We start from the raw sequence: 26,590 nt of genomic DNA, 5'->3' as shown, positions 1-26,590 counted from the left end.
TTGCACGGCACTGACCTTTGTTCAATCCCTAGCATTACATGATCCTCCAAGCACCACTAGAACCAAATATTGTGTAACTATTGGCCCAAGTGCTGCTGGAATTGCTGTAGTGGCCCCAAGAGCCGCAAGGCCTGAGCAGCAAAGAATCCTCATTTCCACAATGAACCACAAGCATGGTTGGCTGAGAATAGTAGGACAGGATCTGGTCTCTCCAGAGCACTGCTTGGGAGATCCAAATACTATAAGTATACTTCTAAATGAACTTTTGGTTTAGGTAGAAGAAAATTTTAAGTACTATTGGAAAATAAATACTTTCTTAAAATATTTTGTGAGAGTTTTCCTATTTTCTTCATTATCAAATCAGTTTTTCTTTATTAATGGAAGCATGAAAGGAAAAATTTGTTAAACATTAATATTTGAAACTAAGATAAGGTTCAAGTGAAACGACTGAAAAGTAGCATTAATGTGATTTGCAAAGGCAATTTTTCTACTTAAAAAGCATAGATAATAGCACAGAGAGGATCATATGTATACTATTATTAATTGCACATGGCCACTTCAAAACCAAAAAAAAAAAAGGCAAAAGTAGGTAGCAGATATTACAGAGTGGGGAGATGAACTATGACCAAACATAGTTTAAACACGAATTTTATTGGGTGTGAATTTAATGAATATGTGGAAATGGAAGAAACTCAGGAGCCATAGTTATTTTCATTTTAAATGAGAATAGTTCTGCACTACCAGCTGTTTATAGTTCATTGAATGAGGTTCTACTTGATAGGAGCTAATTACCTCCTCCCTGCAGGAGGCGAAGTGTATCTCATTCTGCAGACACCTCTGATGAATAGCCACGAGAGTAGGAGACCAAGACAGCATGCCAAGATCAGGTTGATTTTTAATGATCTCTTTAAAGCACTTGATTTTCTCTATTTTTCTTTTTTTTTCCTTCTTAAGTACAGAAAACGTGGAACTTAAAATATACAGAATCAAACCACTGGGCGTTATTTTCCTTTTAAGACACTCAAATTTTGAAAAGAACACCACGTGATTATAAACAGCAAGTATAGAATCAGTAGTATTAGAAAGGAATGTGTGAAAGATATATTTTAGTCATTTCAATGTAAAGCATTTTGAATCTACTTACTAATTTCATTGTTTCCCCTGAAAGATGGTTTTATCTTTAAGTTTTTAATCAACTAATTATGCCTAAATTACTTCCGTTATTTCAGGTCTTTCACCTACTTGGAAACTTGTTCTTTTCCCAATCAATCTCTCTAAAGTTTGTTTTCAAGGCAAATGGCTATATATTTCAACATCTGTCACCTGCAGAATGGTACTCATAAATGGCCTCCTAGTGTCTTCCAATACAAACTGAGTTCAAACAAAAAACAACTTTCAAATTATTGACACTATATAGCATCACTCTCATCATACCACCCTTTCTCTTCTTTTTCTTTTATTTGACTTTTTGGGCCATGCCCAGGGATGCTCAGATCTTACACCTGGCACTGTGCTCAGGGGTCACTCCTGATGGGTCTCTGAAGATTATACAGGGTCTAGGGATCAAGCCCAGGTTGGCCCCATGCAAGGCAGACACTTAACTCACTGTACTATATCACCCTGCCCGAAAATGTAACACTTTCAAAGGAAAAAAAACTTTATTTATACAGTAGGGGTGTGAAATGTATTTATGAGTGCGCACAACCAAAAGATCAGAAATCTTGGTTTAACCATCTTTTTATTCTACTCAACTCATAACAATGTTTCAATTAATATGAAAGTGAAAAAGTAATTGCTTTCAAAATACAATTGTAATGAATACTAAACATCAAGAACAACAACTCTTTCTCTCTTATTTACCCCCTATTCCCAAAAGCAGCTTTCTTTTATTATGATGCTGCTCCCTTCGTCACTCAAGCTTAATCTACTCTCTTACCTGAAGATATGTTATTCTCCTCTGGACCAGCTCTGTCAGATCTTTGGCCTCTTTTTCCCTCCAATCACCTGCTCCATCTGTTTGGCTGAGGTAGTATAGATCCGTCATTATAGATCTATAAAAGCAAACAACATTGGAGATCTAACTATTTGTATATCATAAGACTGCAAGGAATTAGTTTTTTATAAAGTCCGATATTCACCCTGTGATGTTCAACAATTTGTCTTTAATATAAAAAATTCATTCTTATAGTTTTTAACACAGATAATGCTTGGCCCAGTGGTGTGGCCCTAACAGTGGTACTTATATTTAATGGTGTCTGAGCAGTCATGTGCTGTCCAGAATCAAACAAAGGGCATAACACATTCAAGACATTTGAACTACCTCTTGGCCCTCTGATAGTTAATCTTTACTGTTGATAACTTCACTCGCCTAGTTTACTTAGCTTTATTTATTCCCTTGATATAAAACATTATGGAAAGCAGGTGGAAGTGGATACCTTAACAAAGAAATAGGAAGATGGCAAAAGAAACCCTGTTAAAACTAGAAGATAGTTAACAGAATGGGGAAAAATTTTTGCACTCAACACGTCAGATAAAGGGTTGATATCTAGGATATAAAAGCACTAAGAAAGGTGAGCTCCAAAAAAAAAAAAAAGCCATAATAAAGCCATAGAAAAATGGGAAGAATAAATGAACAGACACTTCTCTGAGGAAGATCAAAGATGAATAATAGACACATGAAAACATGCTCACTCACCATCACTCATCATTAGGGAAATCCAAATCAAGACAACACTGAGGTACCACCTACCTTACACCAGTGAGTTGGCACATCAAAAATAACGGGACCAATCTCTGTTGGCAATTTAGATCCTGCTCTTTATCTACTTTACCACACTAAAATCAAAATCAGTAGTTTCAATTAAAATAAGGTAGGCTTCCTAAGAATAAACTAAAATATCCCCCAAACTAGGAAGAAAATCTTCAGGGATAGTAGAGATAGTTTTATTTATGCTGTATTAAATAAAAGCTATGACTTACATTTACCAATACAGTAAAAAATAAAGACTACTTTTATTCTTTAATCCCCACTCTCACAAATCTGTCAGTAAACATATAGCCAGCTTTTGACCATGTGTCACACAAAAAAAATTGCTACCAAGAAAGCAACCATCTTTTCTTACTTGTTTTTTATTACATTAGCCTCTCTGCACATATGTACTGGTTTTTACCCTTTACCTTCAATACATTCTCAAAACAGCACCCACATCTATTGAAATTTCAATCAAATAATGTTACTGTTTTGTACTTAACACTAAATTGGCTCCTTATTTTACTTAGTCAAAATGAAAGTCATTCCTTGGATCTACAATGCTCAGACAATATGTTCCTCTCATTACCTCAACCTCATCTCCTACAACAGTCCTTTTAACTTATTTGATCTTGCTACTAACTAATAAACATACCAAAGATGTTTCTACATTTGTTCTTCTTTCCTCTGGAATGCCTATTTACTCAAACACATATTCAAAATGTTTGTCAAATCCTTGCTCATAAGTGATTTTCTCCATTAAGTTATCCTAGATGATTTCTCTTAAAAATGTAGAATAACCGCATGGAAAAAAATGCAATATTTAAATTCGGAGTTGATAGTAAGGAGGAGGAAAGAAATTGAGTGGAAGAGAAAAACAAATATAAAAGGATTGGGACCAGGAACCAAGTGGTCTTAATGCATTTGTGATGTTAAAAAAATAAGAACTAAATATCAAAGCAAAGACAACAACAATGGAAAAAGAGACCCAGACTTTAACAATCTAAACTTAAGATGGGCCTGTTATACTGACAGACTAGGGGTCAGAAAGTGGTATAGGATGCATATGCTGAAGCAGTATTCAACGTGATTTGTTTTAAAAGACTGAATGGACATTTGGGAGATACTTAAAATTTTGAGAGTTGATTAGTGCTCTCAAAAAGAAATGGATAATTCTGCAGCACCTTTCACAAATTTTATCAACTAGAAAATAGGTCTTCATCGGATGGACAGAAATTTTTTGGTATTGCCAAAAGAGTAATTTCAGTTGTTTATCAGTAAGCACATGCTTGATATCTTCACACTCATTTTGGCTCTTTTACCTTGTGTCTGAAGAGTCTGTATTAATAATTCAACAACCCAAGAGGAACAATCTACTGAGTATGACCAATAGAAATATATGACTCAGTGGTGTATTGCACTCTAAAAAGTCAGGGTTAGTGAGGACTCGTTTGATAGATGATGAAACCAGGTCACAATAATTGTTATTTATCTGAGTGCATGACTTAGTTTTAGTTTTCTTTTATTCCTAGTTCTAAAATAGAACAATTTAGTAAAAAAAAAAAAAAAGCAATGCCAATTTAAAAAGTTAAAAAAATTTAACTCTTATTTTATTATCATTTAAAAAAGCACTATAAATACATTTAACAGAATACTTGATAATAGCCTTTAGTAAAGAAAAATTAATCATAACCACAGTTCAGAATACTCCCTATATTGATTATAGGACAGCTTTACACAGTCAACAACAGGGTCATCTATGAAGCCTTTTTAGATTTTGTTTGAAGTGACAACATCATTTGCACACAGGATACTTTGCAGCTTGACTATTTTCACTGTGACCCTTTTTAAATAGGTAAAAGTCTAATATATAATGACCCAGCTATTTTTATATTTATTATCTTCACTTAAGATTTAAAAAACATTTATGCAAAGAATTTTAGTTAGAAAAGTAAATAAGAATCGGGGTTGGAGAGATAGCATGGAGGTAGGACGTTTGCCTTGCATGCAGAAGGACGGTGGTTCAAATCCCAGCATCCCATATGGCCCCCCAAGCCAGCCAGCCTTGAGCCAGGAGTAACCCCTGAGCACTGCAGGGTGTGACCCCAAAACAAAACAAAAAAAAAAAAAAAAGGAAAAGAAAAGTAAATAAAATATCAAGAGTTTGGGCCCGGAGAGATAGCACAGCGGCGTTTGCCTTGCAAGCAGCTGATCCAGGACCAAAGGTGGTTGGTTCGAATCCTGGTGTCCCATAGGGTCCCCCGTGCCTGCCAGGAGCTATTTCTGAGCAGACAGCCAGGAGTAACCCCTGAGCACCGCTGGGTGTGGCCCAAAACCCCCCAAAAAAAATCAACAGTTTACTACCTCCCTACAAAATTAACCTGCAGTCTTAATGCAATGAACAGAGATTTGATTCTTTTTTAATAGGATCTACTCTCCAAGACTCCTTATAGGACTGATGAGTCAGTCAGTACCAGAGCAGGTGGTGCTCAGGGATTCAAAGAACACCCTGGAACTTCTCAGGGAAAGGTTAAGCATGTGGTACAGGGAGTTGAACTCAGGATCGTCTGAGCCAACTCCTTGGCCTCTAGAAATTCAATTATTTTTAGGTTATAAAGTCAAGGCTCATTAGGACATATCTGAAATCGTCTGACTTCATCATAGACAGATGAAAATCTTGAACTATAGTAGTGTTATAGAGCTCAACTAGAAAAATAAATTGTTTTCTCAGCTTCATAAGCTCTTCCCATCATTCTTATTTTAATATTTCATAAGTTCAATATTTATCAAAGTCATTTATTTTCTTCACTCCATTAAAATAAGAACAATGAAAATTCTTTTCATATTGATTTACAATCTTGTAGAAATATAGGGGTTTAGCTTTACTCTAAATATATATCTATACATGTATAGGTGTTATCACCTCACAATATAATTATTTTAAATTTTTCTAATATGGGGGATATAAAGAAACAGTAAGAGAACAATAAATATTTAAAATAATTAGAACCAGAGATTTTGTGTATAGAATTGAGCTTACATAGGAGGCACGGAGGAGTCCTTGGGACACTGGTGGAAGAAAGAGGGACACTCTGGTGATAGATGGTGGTGAAATAATATATGCAAGAAAAATACAATTAAAAGTATTATAAACTGAGGTACCTCAGTGAAAATGGTAAAGTTGCAAGTCTTAAATTTAGAAAGCAAATTTAGTTTTGTTTTGGCTCTGCACTCAAGAATCACTCCTGGTGGTGTTTGGGGAACCATATGGGTTTGTCACGGATCAAATATGCATCAGCCGTGTATAAGACAACACTGTACTGTACCCACTGTTCTATATCTCAAGCCCAAAAGTAATTAAGTTTTTAGAGATGTAATGCAGTACGATAAAAAATAAATATATCAGCAAATGCCTTCGAAAGGAAATTCAATATTTCGCACGGCTTTAAATGTGCTCTCAGACAGAGTACTATAATTATGATATAAGATAGCCCTATGAAGATTAAAAGCTACTTTAAACCTAAGATAAACAGTAGCAGAATTCTTTGAAATGTCAAAATTGGCATAGTTTATGCTTTAATATCATAGTAATCAAGACATTACCACTGGGTACAATTCAAAAATTAAAAAAAATTACAAGGCTGGAGCCGTGGCTCAAGTGGTAAGGCCTGTCTTGGCCACCCTAGCTTAAGATGGACTGCGGTTCGATCCCCCAGCATCCCATATGGTCCCCAAAGCCAGGAGCGATTTTTGAGTGAATAGCCAGGAGTAACTTTGGAGTCACTGCGTGTGCCCCCCCCCCCAAATACAAACCAACACCACCACAATGCACAAGATGGTAATCAAATAAAAAGTACATTTAAATGGGAGAGGAGAAGTGGCACAGACAGCAGTAGGGCATTTGCCTTGCACGCAGCTAACCTAGGACGAACTGCAATTTGATCCCCCAGTGTCCCATATGGTCGCCCAAGCCAGGAGCGATTTCGAGCGCATAGCCAGGAGTAACCCCTGAACTTCATGGGGTGTGGCACAAAAACAAAAAAAAATTACATTTAAGGATCATTACTGGGAAATATCGTATACATAAATGGTGCATTTTGGTGACTTCAAGAAGTGTCCTAAAAGCTAGAAACATGGCTGCCTTGGTTCTGACTATAAAGATCCTGTTATAGGGCCTAATAGGCCTAGAAGCACAAATTCAAGAAAAGTGCCAGCAAAATGTGGCACTTTTTTTTTATCTTCAAAAAAATTTGAAGATAGAGTACAGATGCTTGTAGATTATTGGTAGAGTAAAACAAAATCTCTGACTCAGGATGCAGAACAGTTCTGAGCAAAGTCACAGTCTCTATTTTAAAAGATATACTACACTTATGTTTTCTGCATTTTCTGTTAATTTTCCTATCTTTATTTTTCAATATTCATAAAGTTCTTTTTGGGGAATTATAGTTGGCTGAAGGATACTTCCTACAAAACCTCCCTAGCTATGTTCCAGGAGGGGCATATGTGCTGGGGACCAAACTTGGAGACTCAAGAATTAGTCTGCTGGGAAATAGTCTCCAACGCTTTAAACTACCTCCTTAGTCTACACAAAGCTCTTTTAAATGTTATAATCTCTTTCAATTCACTGAAGAACCACAAGAAATGCATTAAGTTCACTCAATTCAAAATGTTAAGAGACTTACTGACTCACTTCATTAGAATGACATCCCCTAATTCCTTCCACGTTGTAACAAACTGAAAAATTTTAACTTTTATCATAGCTAAATTTATGTACTCTACTATGTGCATATACCACAATTTCTTTATCCACTCATCTGTTGCTGGACCCTTGGACTGTTTCCAGATCTTGGTTACTGGTTATTCCAGATCTTGGTTATAAATATAAGTGTGCTTAAGTCTTTTGGGGGGAATTAATGCTTTTGTGTGCTTCAGCTAGATTCCCAAGAATAGGATCATAGGAGCATATGGAAGTTCTATTTGTCACTGTTTTGAGGAGTCTCCAAACATTTTCCAGAGATGCTGTACCATACAACAGCCCCACCACAAAGTATTCTACTACAAAGATTTCCTTTAGCCCTTTAATGTCACAATAATATTTTCTCATAAACAGCAGTATATCATTATTTTAGGTCTCCATTTCTTTTACAATACAGCAGCCTTTTAGTTGGATGTAGTTCCATTTGTTTATTTCTGTTTCTGATTTCTTTGCCAATGAGGTTGCATAACTGAAAGTTTCATCCATGAGGTCAAGATCTTGGAGGGTTCTGCTTATGTTTTCCTTTATGTATTCTGTGGAGATTTTTTAATAGACTTTTGTGTATTGAGTGAGAGAGATAAGGGTCTAACTTTATTATTTTGCATATAGCTAGCCATTTTGCTCAGTATCTTTTGTTGAAGAGACATTCCTTATCCAACTGCAGATAGCCAGCCCCTTTATTATAAATTAGCTAGCCATATTTTAAAGACTTAGCTCGGGGCTCTCATTTCTATTACATTGATTCAAGAGTGCCTTTATTCCAGTGCCATTCAGTTTTGATTACTGTAGCTTTACAGTAAAGAATAAAGATTGCAAACCTAATGCTTTCCATCAACCTTTTTTTTTTTCTCCCAGAACTGATATGGCAATTCTGGGAGATTTTTGGTTAATGTAAATTTTAGAAGTATATGTTTATGTCTTTAAAGGAGCTATGGAAATTGCATCTGTTAACCACTTTGTTCAATATGGATATTTTAACAATGCTGATTTAAAAATTGCTTCTAATCCATAAAGAAGGGATATGTTCCTGTTTTCCAATTTTTCTGAATAGGTATTTCACCTTCTTTGTTACATTGATTCCTAGATAGTTTTTAGCAAGATCATAAATGGAGTAGTTTTTGAAATTTATTTCTCTTCAGTGTCACTGTCTGCAAATAACACTCCATATTTCTATGCAAATTTAGTAGCCTGCGAGCCTATGTATAGGTTTATAGTTTCCCAGACTTTTTTGACAGAGTCCTTAAGGGTTTTCTACATGCAGTATCATATATTATGTGAACAGTGACAGTTTGACTTCTTCATCAAATTGGATTCCTTTCATTTCACTTTCTAATTGATATAGCGGTCACTATTTTTGTTGAACAGGTGATAAAAGTGGATATCCTTGTTTATTGTATGATATTTAAGTTTTCACTTTAGTTTTCATCTCAAATCACAGTTCAAATGAATTAATGGCTTTTCTTCCTTCTGTATATGTACAAATGTATACATATTGCATTAAATAAAAGACAGATTTCTAAGGTTCAAAAAACTTGTTTCCACAATGGAAATATTAATTCTTAAAGTTAAGTAACATCTTCCTTTTTTTTTTTTTTTTTTTTGTGCCACACATGTGGTGCTCAGGTGGGAATAACTCCTGGCAGTGCTCAAGGGAACCTATAAAGTTCTTGTTGGCTGTGTGCAAAACAACTACCCTAAACAATGTGCTATTGCTAAGACCCTAAGGAGCACCTCCCTCCTTAGAAAGTAAAAATATAATCTATTGGACCATCATGCTTGTGATTAGCAACTTTTTTCAAGCAAGACTACAAATATAGTTTCCTCTATTACCTCATATTATGCAGTTTCCCTTACTTGATGAATTTCTAAGAGATAGCATACCCAAAATAAAGGAAAGCTCCACCCTAGGAAAATTCAGTGATCACTCCCTTTAGTTAAGTACAACTAGAAATTTAGTCAAATAGATTTAGGATGCATTAGCCTATCATTCTTACAGATATTATACTCCTTATATTAGTCATTCTTTTCCTTTGTTAATCTGAAAAAATGTCTTTTAGCAGAACAGCAAAAAGTCATCAGCATGATTAGCTCTTCATATCATTCACTAATTAGAGTTATAATTGTAGTCAGCCTTCGCAAAGCTTCGTTATAAATTACTATTGATAATGAGAAGATGAAAACCAGTGTAGGTTAAGATATTGCTATTTCACAGACCTCAAAAATTTCAATTCACTTAAACTAAGAAATCAACCCTCTTGTCTTCAATTTTAAATTTACTAACTCTATACCAATTTTTTTTCTTCTTGTTTTGTAGCAATATCTGGCAATGCTTGGGGGCAACTTCTGTGTGCTTGGAGGATCATACAGGTAAGTATTGGATTGAAGCTTGATCTTTAGCATTCAAAGCATGTACACCAGCTCTGTGAACTATCACTTTCCAATCCCAGTAATTGCTGTATACTTAAAAAAAAATAAAGTAAATCCAATAAATATTTCATAAACCAGTATCCTATAACATAAAGATGATAAAAATAAATGTAACAGTGATTAAGCTATATGTTTCTAAGCAACCTAAAAGGGTGATAAAAGATAAAACTTTCCATAACCTCAAGGGCTGAAGGAAAGACCTAGTTGGCTTTAAATTTAAGCACTGAACCTATATAATCATAACCTACATAAATATCAAATCTAAAAATACTCTAAACTGTTGATGCCACTAATTTTTTTTTTGTTGGGCCACACCCGGCATTGCTCAGGGGTTACTCCTGGCTGTCTGCTCAGAAACAGCTCCTGGCAGGCATAGGGGATCATATGGGACACCGGGATTTGAACCAACCACCTTTGGTCCTGGATCGTTTGCAAGGCAAACGCTGCTGTGCTATCTCTCCGGGTCTGCCACTAAAATTTTAAGGGTTAATTTGTTATCAATAACATAAAATAATAGGTAAATATGACTATTACAAAGAAGCATGATCAATATGCAATCACAAGAATAAAATCAGCAACTGAAAATCTACTGATGATAAAGCTTAAATCAATATAGTAAATATATGCTACTCTGTATTCAATAATAGACTCTCCTATATTTATAAAATCATCAAAAGACAAAGAATTTTACTAATTAATCAGCATAATCAGACACAGATGCTAAATCTCAGGGAAACTAAATCCCAAATTAAGATAAGATTTTGGCCCCAACTGTTCATACTGAGCATTATTTTAGAATAATGACCAATGGGAACAACTTTTCAGAAGAGAAACAGTTCCCGCACCATGACGGGAAGTAAATGAAAAGTATTTACCGGCAGGTTCCAATATTCCCAAGAAAAAAAGAGCCTTGTCACCCACCCCAGAAATAACTGATCATCTCTATAAGTTTCTCAAGAAAAGGAACGGCTTATATAGATAAGAGTCTTTCTTCTCAAAGACCAGCAACTTCAGTGTCACTTAAGTAAACTTCTAAGAAATAATAAATATTCAGGCCTAACTCCAAACATACTGAATCAGAAATTTGTTTTAAGAAGTCCTCCAGGTGTCTTGATGTCTTCTTGAAAACAGTATAATAATAACAATGACATAATCATTTTTAACAATTAGAACAAAACACTTCTGTCTTCCCCACTTCTTTCTAATTAACCTATGTTTTGGGAAGAGTGTGCTGTAAGACATGCCACTATCAGATAACTACTCCATATGACTATGACCATGATTTTACATATGAAAATATTTTAGAATTAACTTTTTACTTAATATAAGAAAAACATTAGCAATAGTTGTAACTAAATTGAATTCAGTTTTTATGCTAGGTTCTTATATTAAGCAATTATGCAAAGAAAGTTATTATGAAATGTATAAAAATAAATTATAATACATTTTTTTCTTTTCAGATAACTACTTCATATGACTCTGACCATGATTTATATATGAAAATATTCTGGAATTTAATAATTTTACTTAATATAACAAGAGCATTAGCAACACTTCTAATTAAATTGAATTCATTTTTCTTGGTTTGGTTTTTCTTGGGGGGGGGTCACACCCTGAGGCGCTCAGGGAGTACTCCTGGCTCTGCTCTCAGAAATTGCCCCTGGCAGGCTCGGGGGACCATATGGGATGCCAGGAATTGAACCAGTATCTGTTATATTAAGCAATTATGCAATGAAAGTTATTATGAAATGTATAAAAATGAATTAGGATACATTTTTCCTTTTTTCAATATTAAATTCAATTCCAGTTTTACTTATAAAATAAGTACATAGCTTGACCCTCAAAGAGTTGATGTCACATTCATTTTACTACCTCTGTTCAAGTAGCATCACGGAATTAGACATAAAATCAAAACTACTTCTCCAGCTCTTACAACTTAAAAATGTTTATGGTAAGCAAGAATTGTTTCCTTTTGCAATTTTCCCAAATGTACTGATGCACAGAAAAACTACTGGGCAAATGACTCATAAGCATAAACAAATGGCTATATATTAATAAGCTTCATTATTTTATCACATATATTAAAGGTCATGTTATTGCATAAGAATCAGAAAAATTGTTTTTAAGGACTAATATACAGTTGTTTAAGACTTCCTTTTGGGGGCCAGAACAATAGCACAGAGGTAGGGCATTTGCCTTGCATGCGGCTGACCCAGGACAAATCTGGGTTCTATCCCCAGTGTCCCATATGGTCCCCCAAGCCAGGAGCAATTCCTGAGCACATAGCCAGGAGTAACCCCTGAGCGTCACCGGGTGTGGCCCAAAGCTCCCCCCCCCCAAAGATTGTTAGATAAAAAGATTGCTTTAATATTCCAAAGTGAACCATGCCTGGCATTCAAATGCAGTTAGTTAGCACAAAAATTCTTAAGTATCAAGTTTTCTTCTAGCCCCCTATTTCCTATCAGTATGACTTATCAGTCAAAATAGAAAGCTCATAACCCATCCTGTTGTCCTGTTGTAGCCATGCCTGCTGTACCCGTACACCGGCTACTGCCGCTTTGCCAGAGGCACTATTTCACCACTCCAGGTACACCAGTATTTGGACTGACAGCACCAGGATTTTTGTGGTGTGAATGGGAGCATATTTCTTCATCTAACCCCAGCCCACCTCCTACTTCCTCATATTTCCAGAAGCCAGGGCAGCCAAAACATGTCCCACAAAAGCCAGAGTATCAACAACAGTGTTAGGAATTCCTGGACAGTAGGGCTACATTTGCAGCCACTCCATAATTCCTATAGTTTTTTAATACTGTTATCCCCATAATAAACATTTTAGATGCCTAAAATGTGTATCTGAAACCATCCAATGTTCAAAAACTAAAGAAAAATAACAGAATAATCAACTAGCAACAAAACTAACAAAACTAGCTTACTAAACTTCTGATAATGACTTACTGACTTCATTGTGAGGATACAATAATTTTCACAAATTTGGTTGTTGCATTCATTTTTCCCCTCTCTTTACTAATCACTTCCATTTACCTAGAAACAAATGTATTTTGATCAACTATGTAAGCTATTTGATACATGGCCTTTAAGTAATTTATATTAAAAAGAAAAATAGTAACCCACCACTACCACCACCAAATGACTACCTCATGCATATTATATTCATATTTATTCAAAAAAAGATGAAACTTGGGGAACTAAAAAGAAATCTAATAATTCCCATGAGTTACAGAAAGTGAAAATTACAAAGGGATACATAAAGTTTCTTCTTGAATAATAGCAATATTCTTAGATATCCTGGTGCTTATATGATAATGAACTGTAACCACCTGTTAAAAAATAAATAGGAATATAAAATATAGGAACTGGAGTGATAGCACAGTGGTAGGGTATTTGCCTTGCACGCAACTGACTTAGGATGGACCTGGGTTTGAATCCCAGCATACCATATGGTCGGTCCCCTGAACCTACCAGGAGTGATTTCTGAGCACAGAGCCAGGAGTAATCAAGTTCTGAATGCTGCTGAGTGTGCCCCCCCCAAAAAAAAATTAAAAGAAATGTAAAATATGTAGAATAATTTGTATATAATTAGGTTATTATAAAGTTGACTAAAAATGGAAAAAACTAAGATCAGTGTTCCTAGTCATACAAAATTTTAAAAAGCCTTTACTGGAAAGACAAAAGCTCAGAATTTTATTTCTTATGACTGATGTCTTTCTTAACCATAAGTGTTAAGGTGATTTATAGAAAAAGGCAAACAAAAAAAAAGAAAGAAAAGAAAAAGGCAAACAAGAAAACGAAAAGATTTAACTGATAACTTATTTCTCAGAGAATTAAGTTAGACAACCTCTACACTATAATTTGGGCAAGAATAAAAATTAAAAGTGCAATGTAAAAATTATTGGAAAACAAAATTTTCTTTTCATTTTAATTCTTATACTTAAGATCTCAAAAAATAATAATCAGTTAGATTATACATTCCATATATATGCCAATCCAATCTATTTGTTTTGTACAAATATACCAGTACTACAATGTTTTCATATATATGGAAGATAAACCACCTAAAATGTGTAAATGGAAGAAACAAATTTACTGGAAAAATTTTAGTTACCGTATTTTCTGGCGTATAAGACGATCCCCTAATTCTGCAGTTAAAACATGGGTTTAGGCCTCTATTCGCTGTATCAGACAGAACGTTCCTGTGCTGCATGTGCTGCATGTGTTCCTGTGCTCATGTACCACAGTGAGCCAATCACAACAAGCAAAGATTTAAAGGTTCTACTGTAATAGACTTCCTCTCTGATTCTGGCCAATCTGAGCAGGCTTTTTACAGTGTAGATTCGGGTCCAGAACATTATCTAATTTGCATGCATAAAAAGCCTGCTTGGATTGGCTGAATTTGAGAGGCGGTCTGAGCAGCCTTGCAGTGATTGGTGCAGGATCGAGTTGGAAAATTTGTTTTGTGGCAATATTCAGACAATTTTCGTTTAGCAGCATATTGAAACATTTTTCGGGATATATTCGGCGTATAAGACGACCCCCGATTTTCGGTTGACTTTTTTTGTTTCAAAAGTCGTCTTATACGCCGGAAAATACGGTCCTTTTACTAGCACCTAACTGGAAAGGCAATTAAAAGAAAATTCCTATTAATCAAAAATCTGTTAACCTTGAAAATCTTTTTAAAGTGCTAAAGTAATGCAAGCACTAATAGGTGTTTTAATGTACTGTAAAACTTAAAATATGGATATCATGAAGCAAATTTATAGGAATATATTTGTGAGTTGAATCACTACCTCTAAAACATAAACATTTCTAGAAATGCATTTTAAATATTTCCAATCATCTATTTTAGTTGACAATTGATATAACTTTGAGACCATGGATATGGTTCTTTTCTTTTCCTTTAATTTAGTCACTGTGAAATTACAGGGTTATTTATAATTGTTTCAGGCATATGTTTTAACAAACACCAATCCCTTAACCGGGGTCTGCTTTCCTCCATCAATCTTCCCCTACCCCCACCCTATTATGGCTCTCACTAGTCTGCTTCTACGAGTCACTTCATATATATATATATATATATATATATATATATATATATATATATATATATATATATACATATACATATACATATACATATATATGTAAATTTTAGCACTGTGGTTTACTTTTCTTGCTGTTAAATACAGTAGATCTCATTATTTAGCATAGAAAAGAAATAAAACTCTTAAGTTTCTACATTCTTAGACTATAATTTCACAAATCCAAGTGGAATGTAAAAAAAATAAAGTACCTTTCATGATGTCCCAAATCTGATAGGAATTCATCTGCATGTCTTTGGAGTTCACTTCCTTCTAAATTCTTTAATTTCTTCAGTTCACTTTGTAAAAAAAACCAGAGTTCTTTAGCTCCATTTTCAATTCTCCTCCTTAGAATTTCATGATCTTTCCCCAGACCTGTATTCAAAGAACAGAGTATTATTAGCATTTCAGCACTCTGATAAATGAAAAAAATTATTTGTGCTTATATAAAATATAGAAAAGGAAAACACTGTACCAACCATTTCCAGTTTGCTTCTTATAATTTTCAATCTGTTCTTTGGCCTTCACAAGCTGCTCTTCTAAAGCACGAACTCTTCCTGAAGCAGGCCCCTGATCAATGGGGCCTTCTGGTATTCTGTAGTTCAGAAAAGAAAATAAACAAAAATTTCGTTTATAAATTACAAAATGCACGATTACTGTCCTAAAACATATTTATTGGTAATTCTAGAAGTCTCTGAATCATCTGGCATAACAGAAGAGATGAAATTTTCTCTTCAAAGGTGTAGAGAAAAAGTATAAACAATGGAATGATATTGAATTAGAACCGAAATGGAGCTGGAGTGATTGTACAGCAGGGAGGGTATTTGCCTTGCATACAGCATACCTGGATTCAACCATAGTATCCTTCAAGCATTGCTAGAAATGATCCCAGAGCACATAACCAAGAATATATAACCTTGAGCAGCTCTGGATGTGTCACCCCCTAACCCCCCCAAAAAAATCTAGTTCAGAGGTTTAAGATTTCTGCTAAATAATTAATCTTTGGTTCTGTCTTATAAAGGTCATATTATTAACATATCAGTTTAGAGGTTAATTTCATTAGTTTGAAAATAACAACTGATATATATATAGAGAGAGAGGGCTAAGAGGAGGATTCAAAGGAATAAGGAAGAAAAGACTATATCTGAACATGAGTCTTTGTTCAAATATCAGATACAAATTATTTTTAAGTTAATCACAGTATCAAGCTATATAAATTTTTTGTTCTTTTGGCAAACTCATGACCTTAGATTCCTAAGCATTCATTTTACATGAAAGGAAAAAATAAGAATAGATAAAGAATGTCAAGAAAAAAACTGAAGACTAATGTCCTGTTTCTTTCTGAGAAAAATAAAAATATCAGCAGGTAGGTACCAATAGATTCCTGTTACCCCACATAACTCGCCAAGCCCCACCAAGAATAAACCTTGAGCATCAACAGGTATAGCCCCAAACAAACAAACAAAAAATGCAAACAACATTATAATATGTTGAAACATAGTAGAATTACTATTACCAAATTATATTACCAACTTTCCTGTAAGCATGCTTATAAACTTTACCTATTTCTCATTTTGTTTTTCTATGACTTTAGCAAATATCTTTTAGCCCCGTGTTTTATTTTTAAATTACATTTTAGCCACTGGGGTTTACGATTTAATAATACATCAGTGGTAGGTTTTTATGCAAACATCACATCAACACAAACCCTCTACATTAGTTCCTATTTCCCTTCACCATTGTCTCAAGATTCCCTTTCACCATCCCAATGCCCACGATCCTCAACTAACTTCCCACATCTTATTGCCCTAACCTTTGCTCTATAGCCCAGTTCAGATGAAAAATTGTCAACAAAATACTAGCAAACCGAATTTAACATCACATAAAAATGACATACTCCATGATGAAGTAATATTCATGCCTAGAACTAAAGGATGATTCAATACACAAAGCACTACAACAGACTCCCCAAAAAGCATTTCATAAAATTTAGCACTCTTTTATGTTAAAAAATTTCAACCGAACATAAGAGAACTGTATTTCAAAAAAGTAAGGTTATATAAGACAAGCCCTCGGTTAACATTATTCTTAATGTGGAAAGGTGAGCAGGTCATTTGCCTTGCATGAAGCTCACCCAGGTTCGATGCTACTAGGTATCTCATATGGTCCCCAGAGCCTGCTAGGAGTAATTTCTGAGTGCAGAACCAGGAGTAACCCGTCAGTTTGCTGCCAAGTGTGGCGTCCCCAAATAAAAACCATAAAAACTTGGAAGATTAAAACAAAAAGTTTTGGAATTCAGTAAAACTAGAGATTAAAAAATTAACAATTAAATTGATTTTATGTATCTACCAAAAAGAAACCTCAAGAGAACAATCCCATTTACAAATTCACTAAGAATAAAATATTAGAAATACATTTTAAATGAGGTTGTATGTGGCCGACCCAGGACAGATGGTGGTCTGATACTCGGCATCCCATATGATCCCCCAAGCCTTCAAGGAGCAATTTAAGAGTGTAGAACCGGGATTAACTGCTGAGCACTGGCGGGTGTGACCCCCCCCCAAAAGAAATATATCCTGCTGTCTTGGATCAAAACAAAACTGTAAAATAAACATATATTATTCATATACTACATCTAGGCATCTATATCCAACCCATTCAGAAATTCAATACAACTGAATCAGCAAAATTATAATTCATTTTTCACAGAATTATGAAAAAATATCCCAAGATTTGTATGGAATCACAAATACTCTATAGATTAGTATTAGTATTTAGAAAGAACAAAGCTGGAAGCATCACATATGCTGATTCCAAATTCCATCTAAAAAATCCAGCAATCCAAATTATATGGTGTGACATAAAACCAGACATATTACATGGATGAAAAAGAAGAGATTTGACAAGAGAACCAAGAACTCCATTATTTAATAAATAGGGCTGAAAAAATTGAAAAACCACATGCAAAAGAATGAAACTGAATAAAACCTTTACCAAGAATGAAAACCTATACTAGTCATAAAAATTAACTCAAGATGGGAGCTGGAGAAATAGCACAGCGGTAGAGCATTTGCTTTGCATGGGACTGACCCAGAATGGCCCTTGGTTTGATCCCTGGTGCCCCATATGGCCCCCCAATCTAGGAGTGATTTCTGAGCACATAGCCAGGTGTAATCCCTGAGTGTCACTGGGTGTGACCCGAAAACCAAAAATAAAATAAAATAAAAATTTTTAACTCAAGATGTATAAAAAACTTAGTTGCCAGACCTGACACCATAAAATTACTAGGGGAATAAAAAAAGTTCCTTCAAACAGGCCTGGGCAATAAGTTGTTCTCATGACATCAAATGCACATGTAACAAAAGAAAAAAATCAGTACTTAGAACAGTGGTCCTCAAACTATGGCCCGTGGGCTACATATTGTATTTGTATCTGTTTTGTTTCTTCATTGCAAAATAAGATATATGCAGTGTGCATAAGAATTCGTTCATAAGTTTTGTTTTTACTATAGTCAGACCCTCCAATGGTCTGAGGGACAGTGAACTGGCCCCCTGTTTAAAAAGTTTGAGGACCCCTGATAGAATAATCAAACAAAAGATCTTCTGTATATACAATAAAAAATACTTACCAAAGTGAAAATGTGTGGGTGGGAATACGAGATAGATGAAAAGTAAACAAAAAAAAGTTGGAAAATTTTCTGACATTGTATAAGATCAGAAACTTTGTATATTCAATAAACATTAACAGTATTAGAAGATGTTATGTCAGCAACTATAATTTTTTTGTTTAGCTCCAGCCCCAACAAATATAATTAAAAAAAAAAAGTAAGAAATATCAGGCAGGATGGAACCAGAGCAATGGCACAGTGATAGGGTGTCTGCCTTGCACAACGCTGACCTAAGACAAACTGTGGTTAGATCCCCTGGTGTCCCAGATGGTCCCCCAAGCCAGGAGTAATTTCTGAGTGCATAGCCAGGAATAACCCCTGAGCATCACTGGGTGTGGCCAAAAACCAAAAAAAAAAAAAAATCAGGCAGGAGAGATAGTTCAGAAAATTTTAAGTGTTTGTCTAAATACAATAATACTTAATTTATTCACTGGCACTACAGAGTATATGTACTAAGCACCACTGAAACTGGAACTGAAGAGACAGCAGTAAACTTAATCAGAGGCAGGTATGGCTAGCAGCCTCCCCCAGCCCTGAAAGAAAAAGGTAAAAGAAATCACATGAACCAAAAAATATAAAAGAAATGACTTCTAAATAACATATTCGTTCATAATAATATCCAAAACATATAAAGAAACCATACAACTCAATGGCAAAAATTCAATTACAAAAGCAGCAAAGGATCTGAAGAGACAAGATAACATGCAAACAGTCAACAGGTATATCAAACTCCATCAATCTCACTAATTATCAGGGAACTAAAAATGAAAAAAAGATATCTTCCATTAAAGTAAATACTATCAAATAAATAAGAAACAAGTTCTGGCAAGGATACAGAAAAGGAATTTTCTGTACTGTTAGTAAATATGTAAATTGAAAAGTCCTTATGAAAAATTGTATGTTTCCTCAAGAAACAGAATCACTATTTGATTCAGCAACCCCAATTCTTTCTACAGAAAGTATTAGTATCTCAAAGGAGAATCTTATACCTTCATGTTCACTGCAGCAATATTCACAATACCCAACATTGAAACAGCCTAGTATCTGTGAATGAATAAAAATGCGCATATAAATAGATATGTATGTAACACATAAACATCTAAATGTTCTTATTATAAACAGATATTATGTGAGATGAGTATACTTACCAACCTTTTAATGGTAATTACTTCATAAAATACATATGTATCAAATCATGTACAACTTAAATTTATACATTTTATATGTCAGTTAATATCTCAAAATCTCAATAAAGTTGGAAAAACAAAAGGAAGTAATCCCCCAAAAACGGAATAGAAAAGCTAAAAGCCTACATTAGGCCACATTTACTTGGTTAGAGAGAGTTTCAAGTCTCTGAAGGAGATATCAAGTAGAGCCTAAAACGTTTTTCAAAGAGAAAAGATGAATGAATCTAAGAGTTTAAAACGATCACAACAGAGTGTGGAAGAATAACTAGCACAGTACCTAGAATGCCTGCCTTGTGACTATTTGATATAGAAAACCCTAAAGGCCACCAAAAAATTACTAAAAATAGTGAGTTAAGTGGTAGATTAAAATTACATACATTAATCTGTTGAATTCCTGGCATCATACTGCCCCTGAAGCATTGCCCTGATGATCCACTATTATTGTTGGGCACAAGCAGTACTGCATGGACATATCCTTAGCACAGGACTAGCACCACTGCCAGCCAAGATAGGCTAGGAATGTCCCCCAATCGAGAGCATAACTGGGGAAGATAGCTCTACCAATTTTTGCTGCATTTCATATGTAAATGATGAGCTAGAGGATAAGGGTGTTTAAATAAACAATCTGACTTATAACTGCACCATAAAAGATAAAATAGCTGGCAATAAACCTAAAGGAAGTTCGGAGACATATGCCCTGAAAAATTTAAGAAATTACTAAAACAAAGATACCCCCAAAATGGAACAACATCCCATGCTCATGAACAGGAAGAATAATCATGATTTATAAATAATCATTCTATTTAAGGTAATTCACAGATTCAATAAAATTTCTACCAAACTAACAATGATATCACTCAAGGAAATATAACAATTATAAAATTTCTATGATCACACAACACAAACACAAACTTCTAGGTAGCCAAAGCAATTCTGAAAAGAGAAATGAAGCTGTCACATTCCATATTTCAAACTATAATACAAAGCAATACTAATATAAACAAATATGGATAACAAGCAATAGCAGGCAAAAAAAAAAAGCAATGCAATGAAAAGTTCAGAAATATGAACATTTACTATCCAACGGAGTAGTCAAACCCATACAATGGAGAAAGGAAGGGCTCTTTAACAGTGCTGGGAGTGATGGTACAATAGCACAGAGGGGCGATCCCTTCATTTCCATATGATCCCACATAAGCTGTGTGAGGCGTGATCCCTGAGTGCAAAGCTAGGTATGCCCTCCCAACCCCCCCCAAAAAAAATTGGGGGCTGGAGTGATGGCAAAGTGAGTAGGGCATTTGCCTTGCACATGGCTGACTTAGGTTCTAAGACTTCAGGATCCTACGTGGTCCCTCAAGCCTGCCTGAAGTGATATCTGAGTGCAAAGCCAGGAGTAACCCCTGAGCAGCACCAGGTGTAGCTCAAACTTCAAAATTTGCTCAACTTCAAAATATTAAAATTAAAATTTTAATATTTTAAGTATTAATAGATTTAATGTCCAATGACTTGTGGCCAACATGAACTTTTGTTAAATTGCTTTATTTAAGCACCATGGTTACAAAATTGTTCATTGTTGGGTTTCAGTCATAAAATGAATGTACACCATACTTCACCAGTACAAACTTCTCATCATCACTGTCTCCAATTTCTCTGGCAGGTATTTGCTTCTCTCTCTTCCTCGCCCCCTCTTTCCTCCACCTCCCATCCTCCTTTCTCCTTTTTGACACTGTTGTTTGCACTACTGGAGGGATGCCTTGCCTGTTAGTTTCTCTACTTTCAGTGCCAAATTCTTATCCAGAACAATTAGTTCCAACTATCATTGTCCCAGCAAACCCTTCTCTAATCTAGCTTCACTCACCATTCTTTATAGTGAGCTTTCTAACCTGGGCTAGACCTCCTGACCTTTATCTCTATTGTCTCTGGGCATTATTACCATACTATCTCTTTTTTTCTTATATCCAATAAATAAGTGAGCTTATTCTATGTCTATTCCTTTCCCTCTACTCATTTCGCTCATCATGATACTCTCCATGTCCATCCATGTATAAGCAAATTTCATGACTTCATTTTTTTTCCTTTTGGCTGCATAGTATTTCATTGTGAAATGTTACCAGTTTCTCTAGCCACTCAACAGTTGTTGGGCACCTGGCTTGTTTTTAGATCTGGCTATTATAAATAGTGCTGCACTGAACATAGGAGTACAGAGGCCATTACTGTGTTGTGTTTTTGTGCTCCTGAATTATATCCCTAGGAGTGGTATTGCTGAATTACATGGAAGCTCGATTTCTAGTTTTCTGAGGAATGTCCATATTATTTTCCAAAAAGGTCGGATCAGTCTGCATTTCCATTAGCAGTGAATGAGAGTCCCTTTCTCCCCGCATTCACACCAGCACTGGTTGTTCTAATTTTTGTGAGGCCAAAAGGCACATGGGAAAATGCTGCTTATCACTAATCATCAGGGAGATGCAAATCAAAACATGTCCTTTTTTTATTTTGTGCAGTTACAAAGAAAAAAGTAGGAACTCATAAAGACAAAATTAATTAAGTGAAGCTCTTAACTACTAAATACAGTCAAAAATAAAACGATAGGTAAGGAAAATTTGGTGTGTTATGTTCTTTGTGAACAGGGAGGATAAATCTCTAGAAAAATGCATAAGAAAGTGAAATGATTAACTGCCAATGGAAGAGGAAATGAATGACTAGGCCAAAAAATATATGCCAGGCACTTAAAGGCATAAACATAAATCAAATAGCAACTAATCTCAAAGAGTTCACAACCTGATGAAAAATCAAATTATAAATAAAAGTGCATGTAATAGCAGTTGTGATTTGATATTAGACTTTAGTTTGTGGATTTTAGGGGTGATGGCAGAAATCGAACCTAAGACTTTGTACATGTTCTACCACTGAGCCACTGCCCCCTCCTAGTGAGTGAGACTCAACTAAACTAGACTGAAAATGTGGATCTGAAAAGTATATCTGATTTATCTAAGGAGACAAAGAAAAACCATGTATTAGTTGTCCGAAATATTAAGGAAGCGTTTTTGGATAATTCTTTCTTTTAGCAGAAAGAAATGCTTGACTAAATGGAAAAGCAGTAGGAAAGAACAGTGTATTCTAAGAGCTGGAGAAAGAGTACAGTAGGTTTGATTCCCCATCATCTTATATGTTCCCTGAGCACTGCCAGGAGTGATTCCTGAGTATGGAGAGAGAAATAACTCCTGAGCACTGCTGAGGGTAGGCCCCAAATAATAACAAATTAAAAAGAAAAAAAACAAAGTATATTCAGGAAATACAATTCATATGAATATATACTAGCTTAATAACTAATGGGGATCAGTGCTCCAAATAATACATAACTAGCTCAATGAGTTTACTATTACACTTTTAGGTAAGATAAAGATGATGATGACAACGTGAACAAAGCAAATATAATTAATAAACTCCTAAGCATACCTTTTTTATCTGTTTTTCAAAGACTAACTTGATATGAAGCAAATCAGAAATTCTATCGTCCTTAGCTATTTTTTTGTTTTTCGTTTTTTTTTTTTTTTTGGGGGGTGTCACACCCGGCTTCGCTCAGGGGTTACTGCTGGCTCTGTGCTCAGAAATCGCTCCTGGCAGGCTCGGGGGACCATATGGGACGCCAGGATTCGAATTGATGACCTTCTGCATGAAAGGCAAACGCCTTAACATGCTATCTCTCCAGCCCCATCCTTTGCTATTATTAACATTTTATTTTTAAACAATAGTTAAAGCTTGGAGTATGGCACACATGTAAATACATTACAATAACAATATAGGCGAGTTTTCACATTACAATCCACAGTATATTGAATCAATGATGCCCTTATCCAACTCAGGTTAAGATAGTTTCCATAGCAATGTTCTACTAAGTATCTACCCCAGCATTGTCTCTAATATTAATATTGCATCTAGTCGTAATACCTTAAAACAGTATTTAGCATAAGTACATCAGTTGCCCTTTCATGACTAATTTTCTTACTGGCAAACTGTGATGTCAAATGCATACCTTATACATGATGCATCTTATGAAGGTGATATAGAAGGTGGACAAAAGAAACATCCCTTCAGCTAAAAATAATATTTAGGATATCTATAATATAGCCTGGTTACTTTAATGAATAATACTGCAATGTACTATATTTTTTTTTTTCTGAAGAGCAAATGAATTTGCTTGTTTAATCTTGGTTTTTGATCTATGCCTGGCTGTCCTAATAAGCTCTTCATTTAGCTTTATTTCTAATCAAAAAGAGGTTAGTTCATTCATTATTAGCTGGTTTGTTACTAAAGTCATAAACTACCATTTTCTTGAAAAGATCAATTCAGTATTTCTAAAAACGATAAGCACATAGAAATGTTGAAGAGCACTTTGTGAACAACCATTTTTTGTTGGGGTATTGGGTGTGTACTCCTGGCTTTGTGTTCAGGGATCACTCTTGGTAATTGTCAATGAGCATATGTGGTGTCAGAGATTGAATCAAGGTAAGAGAGAAGAGAAAGAGGACAGAGAGAGGAGAGAGAGAAGGAGAGAGAAAGAGAGAGGGGGGAGAGAGAGTGAGAGAGAGAAGGAAGGGGAGAGAGTGAGAGAGAAGGAGGGGGAAAGAGAGTGAGAGAGAGGGAGGGGGAAAGAGAGAGGGAGGAAGGGAGGGAGGGAGGGAGGGAGAGAAAGAGAGAAAGAGAGAGAGAGAGAGAGAGAGAGAGAGAGAGAGAGAGAGAGAATAGTAAGTAAAGCACTTGCTTGTATGCAGACAACCCAGGTTTCCTAGACCACATATGGTAGCCAAGCACTGCAGACCTAAAAGAAGAGTGATCAATGCTGGACTTCATTGGAGTTACAGATAACTATTTGATTGTTTTTATATCTACTTAGTAATGTTTTACATGTGTAGCAGAATTCAATTCTAGTCTGGTTTTCATTATCACATATTAAGTATTGACAAAATAATGGAGTAAGAAGTCTATTTTCCTTATAAAGCCTATAGTTTTTTTTTTTATATATAAATTAATGTTAAATTTATTAAAATCTCCCAAAGGGGTGGCAGGACTATTAACATCACTAACATTGCTTTTTCTACAGTGCAGGTTTTTTTTTTTTTTTAATTTTTATTTTTTTATTTAAACACCTTGATTACATACATGATTGTTTTTTTTATAAATTGCTTATATCTATCAGAAATAAGCAAGGGGACAGAACGGCAGTACAGTGGATAGAAGCACTTGCATGCAGCTGACCCAGATTTGATCCCTGGCACCCCAGATGGTACCCTGAACTCATCAGGAGTGATTCCTTAGCACAGAGTCTAGAGTAAGACTTGAGTAGCTTTTAGTGGCCCAAAAACAAAACAAAAAAACATCAAATAAATTAGCTAGCTTCACTGGTTTGCAACCATTTTGTGTGTGTGTGTGTGTGTGTGTGTGTGTACATGTATATGGTATGCAGCACTATGTGTGTTATGGAGTGGGATACACTATCCACCATGCTAGGAATCTGAAGCATATTTAATAATGAGATAACTTGAAATAGTTTTCTTTTCTTCTCAAGGATTCCAGACTAAGGGTTTACTAACGTTATCTTGGTTAGATTACTAATACACAAATATTTGTACATGTCACCTTAAATGGAAAGATACAAATTATCTACCTTCTCTCAATAAGTCATCATTGGTCCTAGGTAAAAACAATTATGGTAGAAAAATAAATAATATTAAGTCAGTTAAGACAGTATCTTATGCAAACAACTGTGTGGGCAACTTATAATCAATCATGCACTCTAAACGCCTGAAGAGTTAAGTTTTGCTGATTATACTCGTTTGTATTCTAATGAACAAACAGCTCCCAATAAGTCTGACCAAATAAATGGAGAACTTAAACCCAAATAAAACTCCGACCCATATAAAATACTTCAAATACTAATTTTAAAATACTTTGAGAACCAAACATGTCTGCTTATTAGCTCACACTGAGAGGCAAACCAAGCCTTGAAAAGTCATGAATGTGCCAGCCTCGCTGCTAATCGCACTGGGGCCCCTTAGGCTTAGTAAGATGGGGAAAGTCCTGTCCACTCTACCTCCATAATTTTAATACTAACTTCCCAGGACAATATACCAAAGTAGATGTGAAATGATCACTGCAGTCACATAAGCTCAACAAAAACAAGAATAAAACGCTCAAATAGCAATAAGTAGCTTTGCAAATTCACAATGACCCTATTGCAAAATATAACTTTTACAAATTTTCTTTTAATAAAGTTTTATTTGAAAATTCCATTTCCATTTAGTAGTACCAAGCAATATTGCTTGTATATGACTAGGGGCAGGCTGGAAAACTAGAACATTAATGGTGGGAGGAATGGTGGTAGATTAGTATTGAAACACTGAATGTCAGAAATAATGTTATAACGAGCAACTCTCTAAAACACAGTGTTTAAAATAAAGAAATTTACTTTTTAAAAAACTTCTGCTAAATAAACCATTTTATCCATTTGTACAGATTCTACACTATTACTATAGTTAAATGTAATAGATATTAAACAATCTATAAACTTATGCAGTTGTATCTAACTTATATATGTCATATTCAAATAATCCTTTATTATTTTGGTACAGGGAACCTCTGATTAACATAATTACCAGAACTACTGTAATAATTTAATAGTATATTTTCAGGTTATCAAATTATATTGTT

At 34.9% G+C, this 26,590-nt stretch overlaps 1 protein-coding gene across 2 annotated transcripts in view; it reads right to left on the bottom strand.

The window, feature by feature from the left end:
• The window catches only part of FUT8 (fucosyltransferase 8), a 186,938-nt gene that overhangs the window by 91,067 nt on the left and 69,281 nt on the right, over nt 1–26,590 (bottom strand). For both annotated transcript variants that reach the window (XM_049770382.1, XM_049770383.1), the window contains 3 exons: nt 15,508–15,623; nt 15,241–15,403; nt 1,937–2,051 (listed from right to left, as the gene is read on the bottom strand). In XM_049770382.1, coding sequence (XP_049626339.1) covers nt 1,937–2,051; nt 15,241–15,403; nt 15,508–15,623 — 394 coding nt within the window. The remainder of the gene's footprint in view (nt 1–1,936; nt 2,052–15,240; nt 15,404–15,507; nt 15,624–26,590) is intronic.

Source organism: Suncus etruscus, chromosome 3 (assembly GCF_024139225.1).
Source record: "Suncus etruscus isolate mSunEtr1 chromosome 3, mSunEtr1.pri.cur, whole genome shotgun sequence".
Lineage (NCBI taxonomy): Eukaryota > Metazoa > Chordata > Mammalia > Eulipotyphla > Soricidae > Suncus > Suncus etruscus.
Note: the sequence above shows the minus strand (reverse complement) of the source record. Positions and strands in the feature narration are given on the sequence as shown.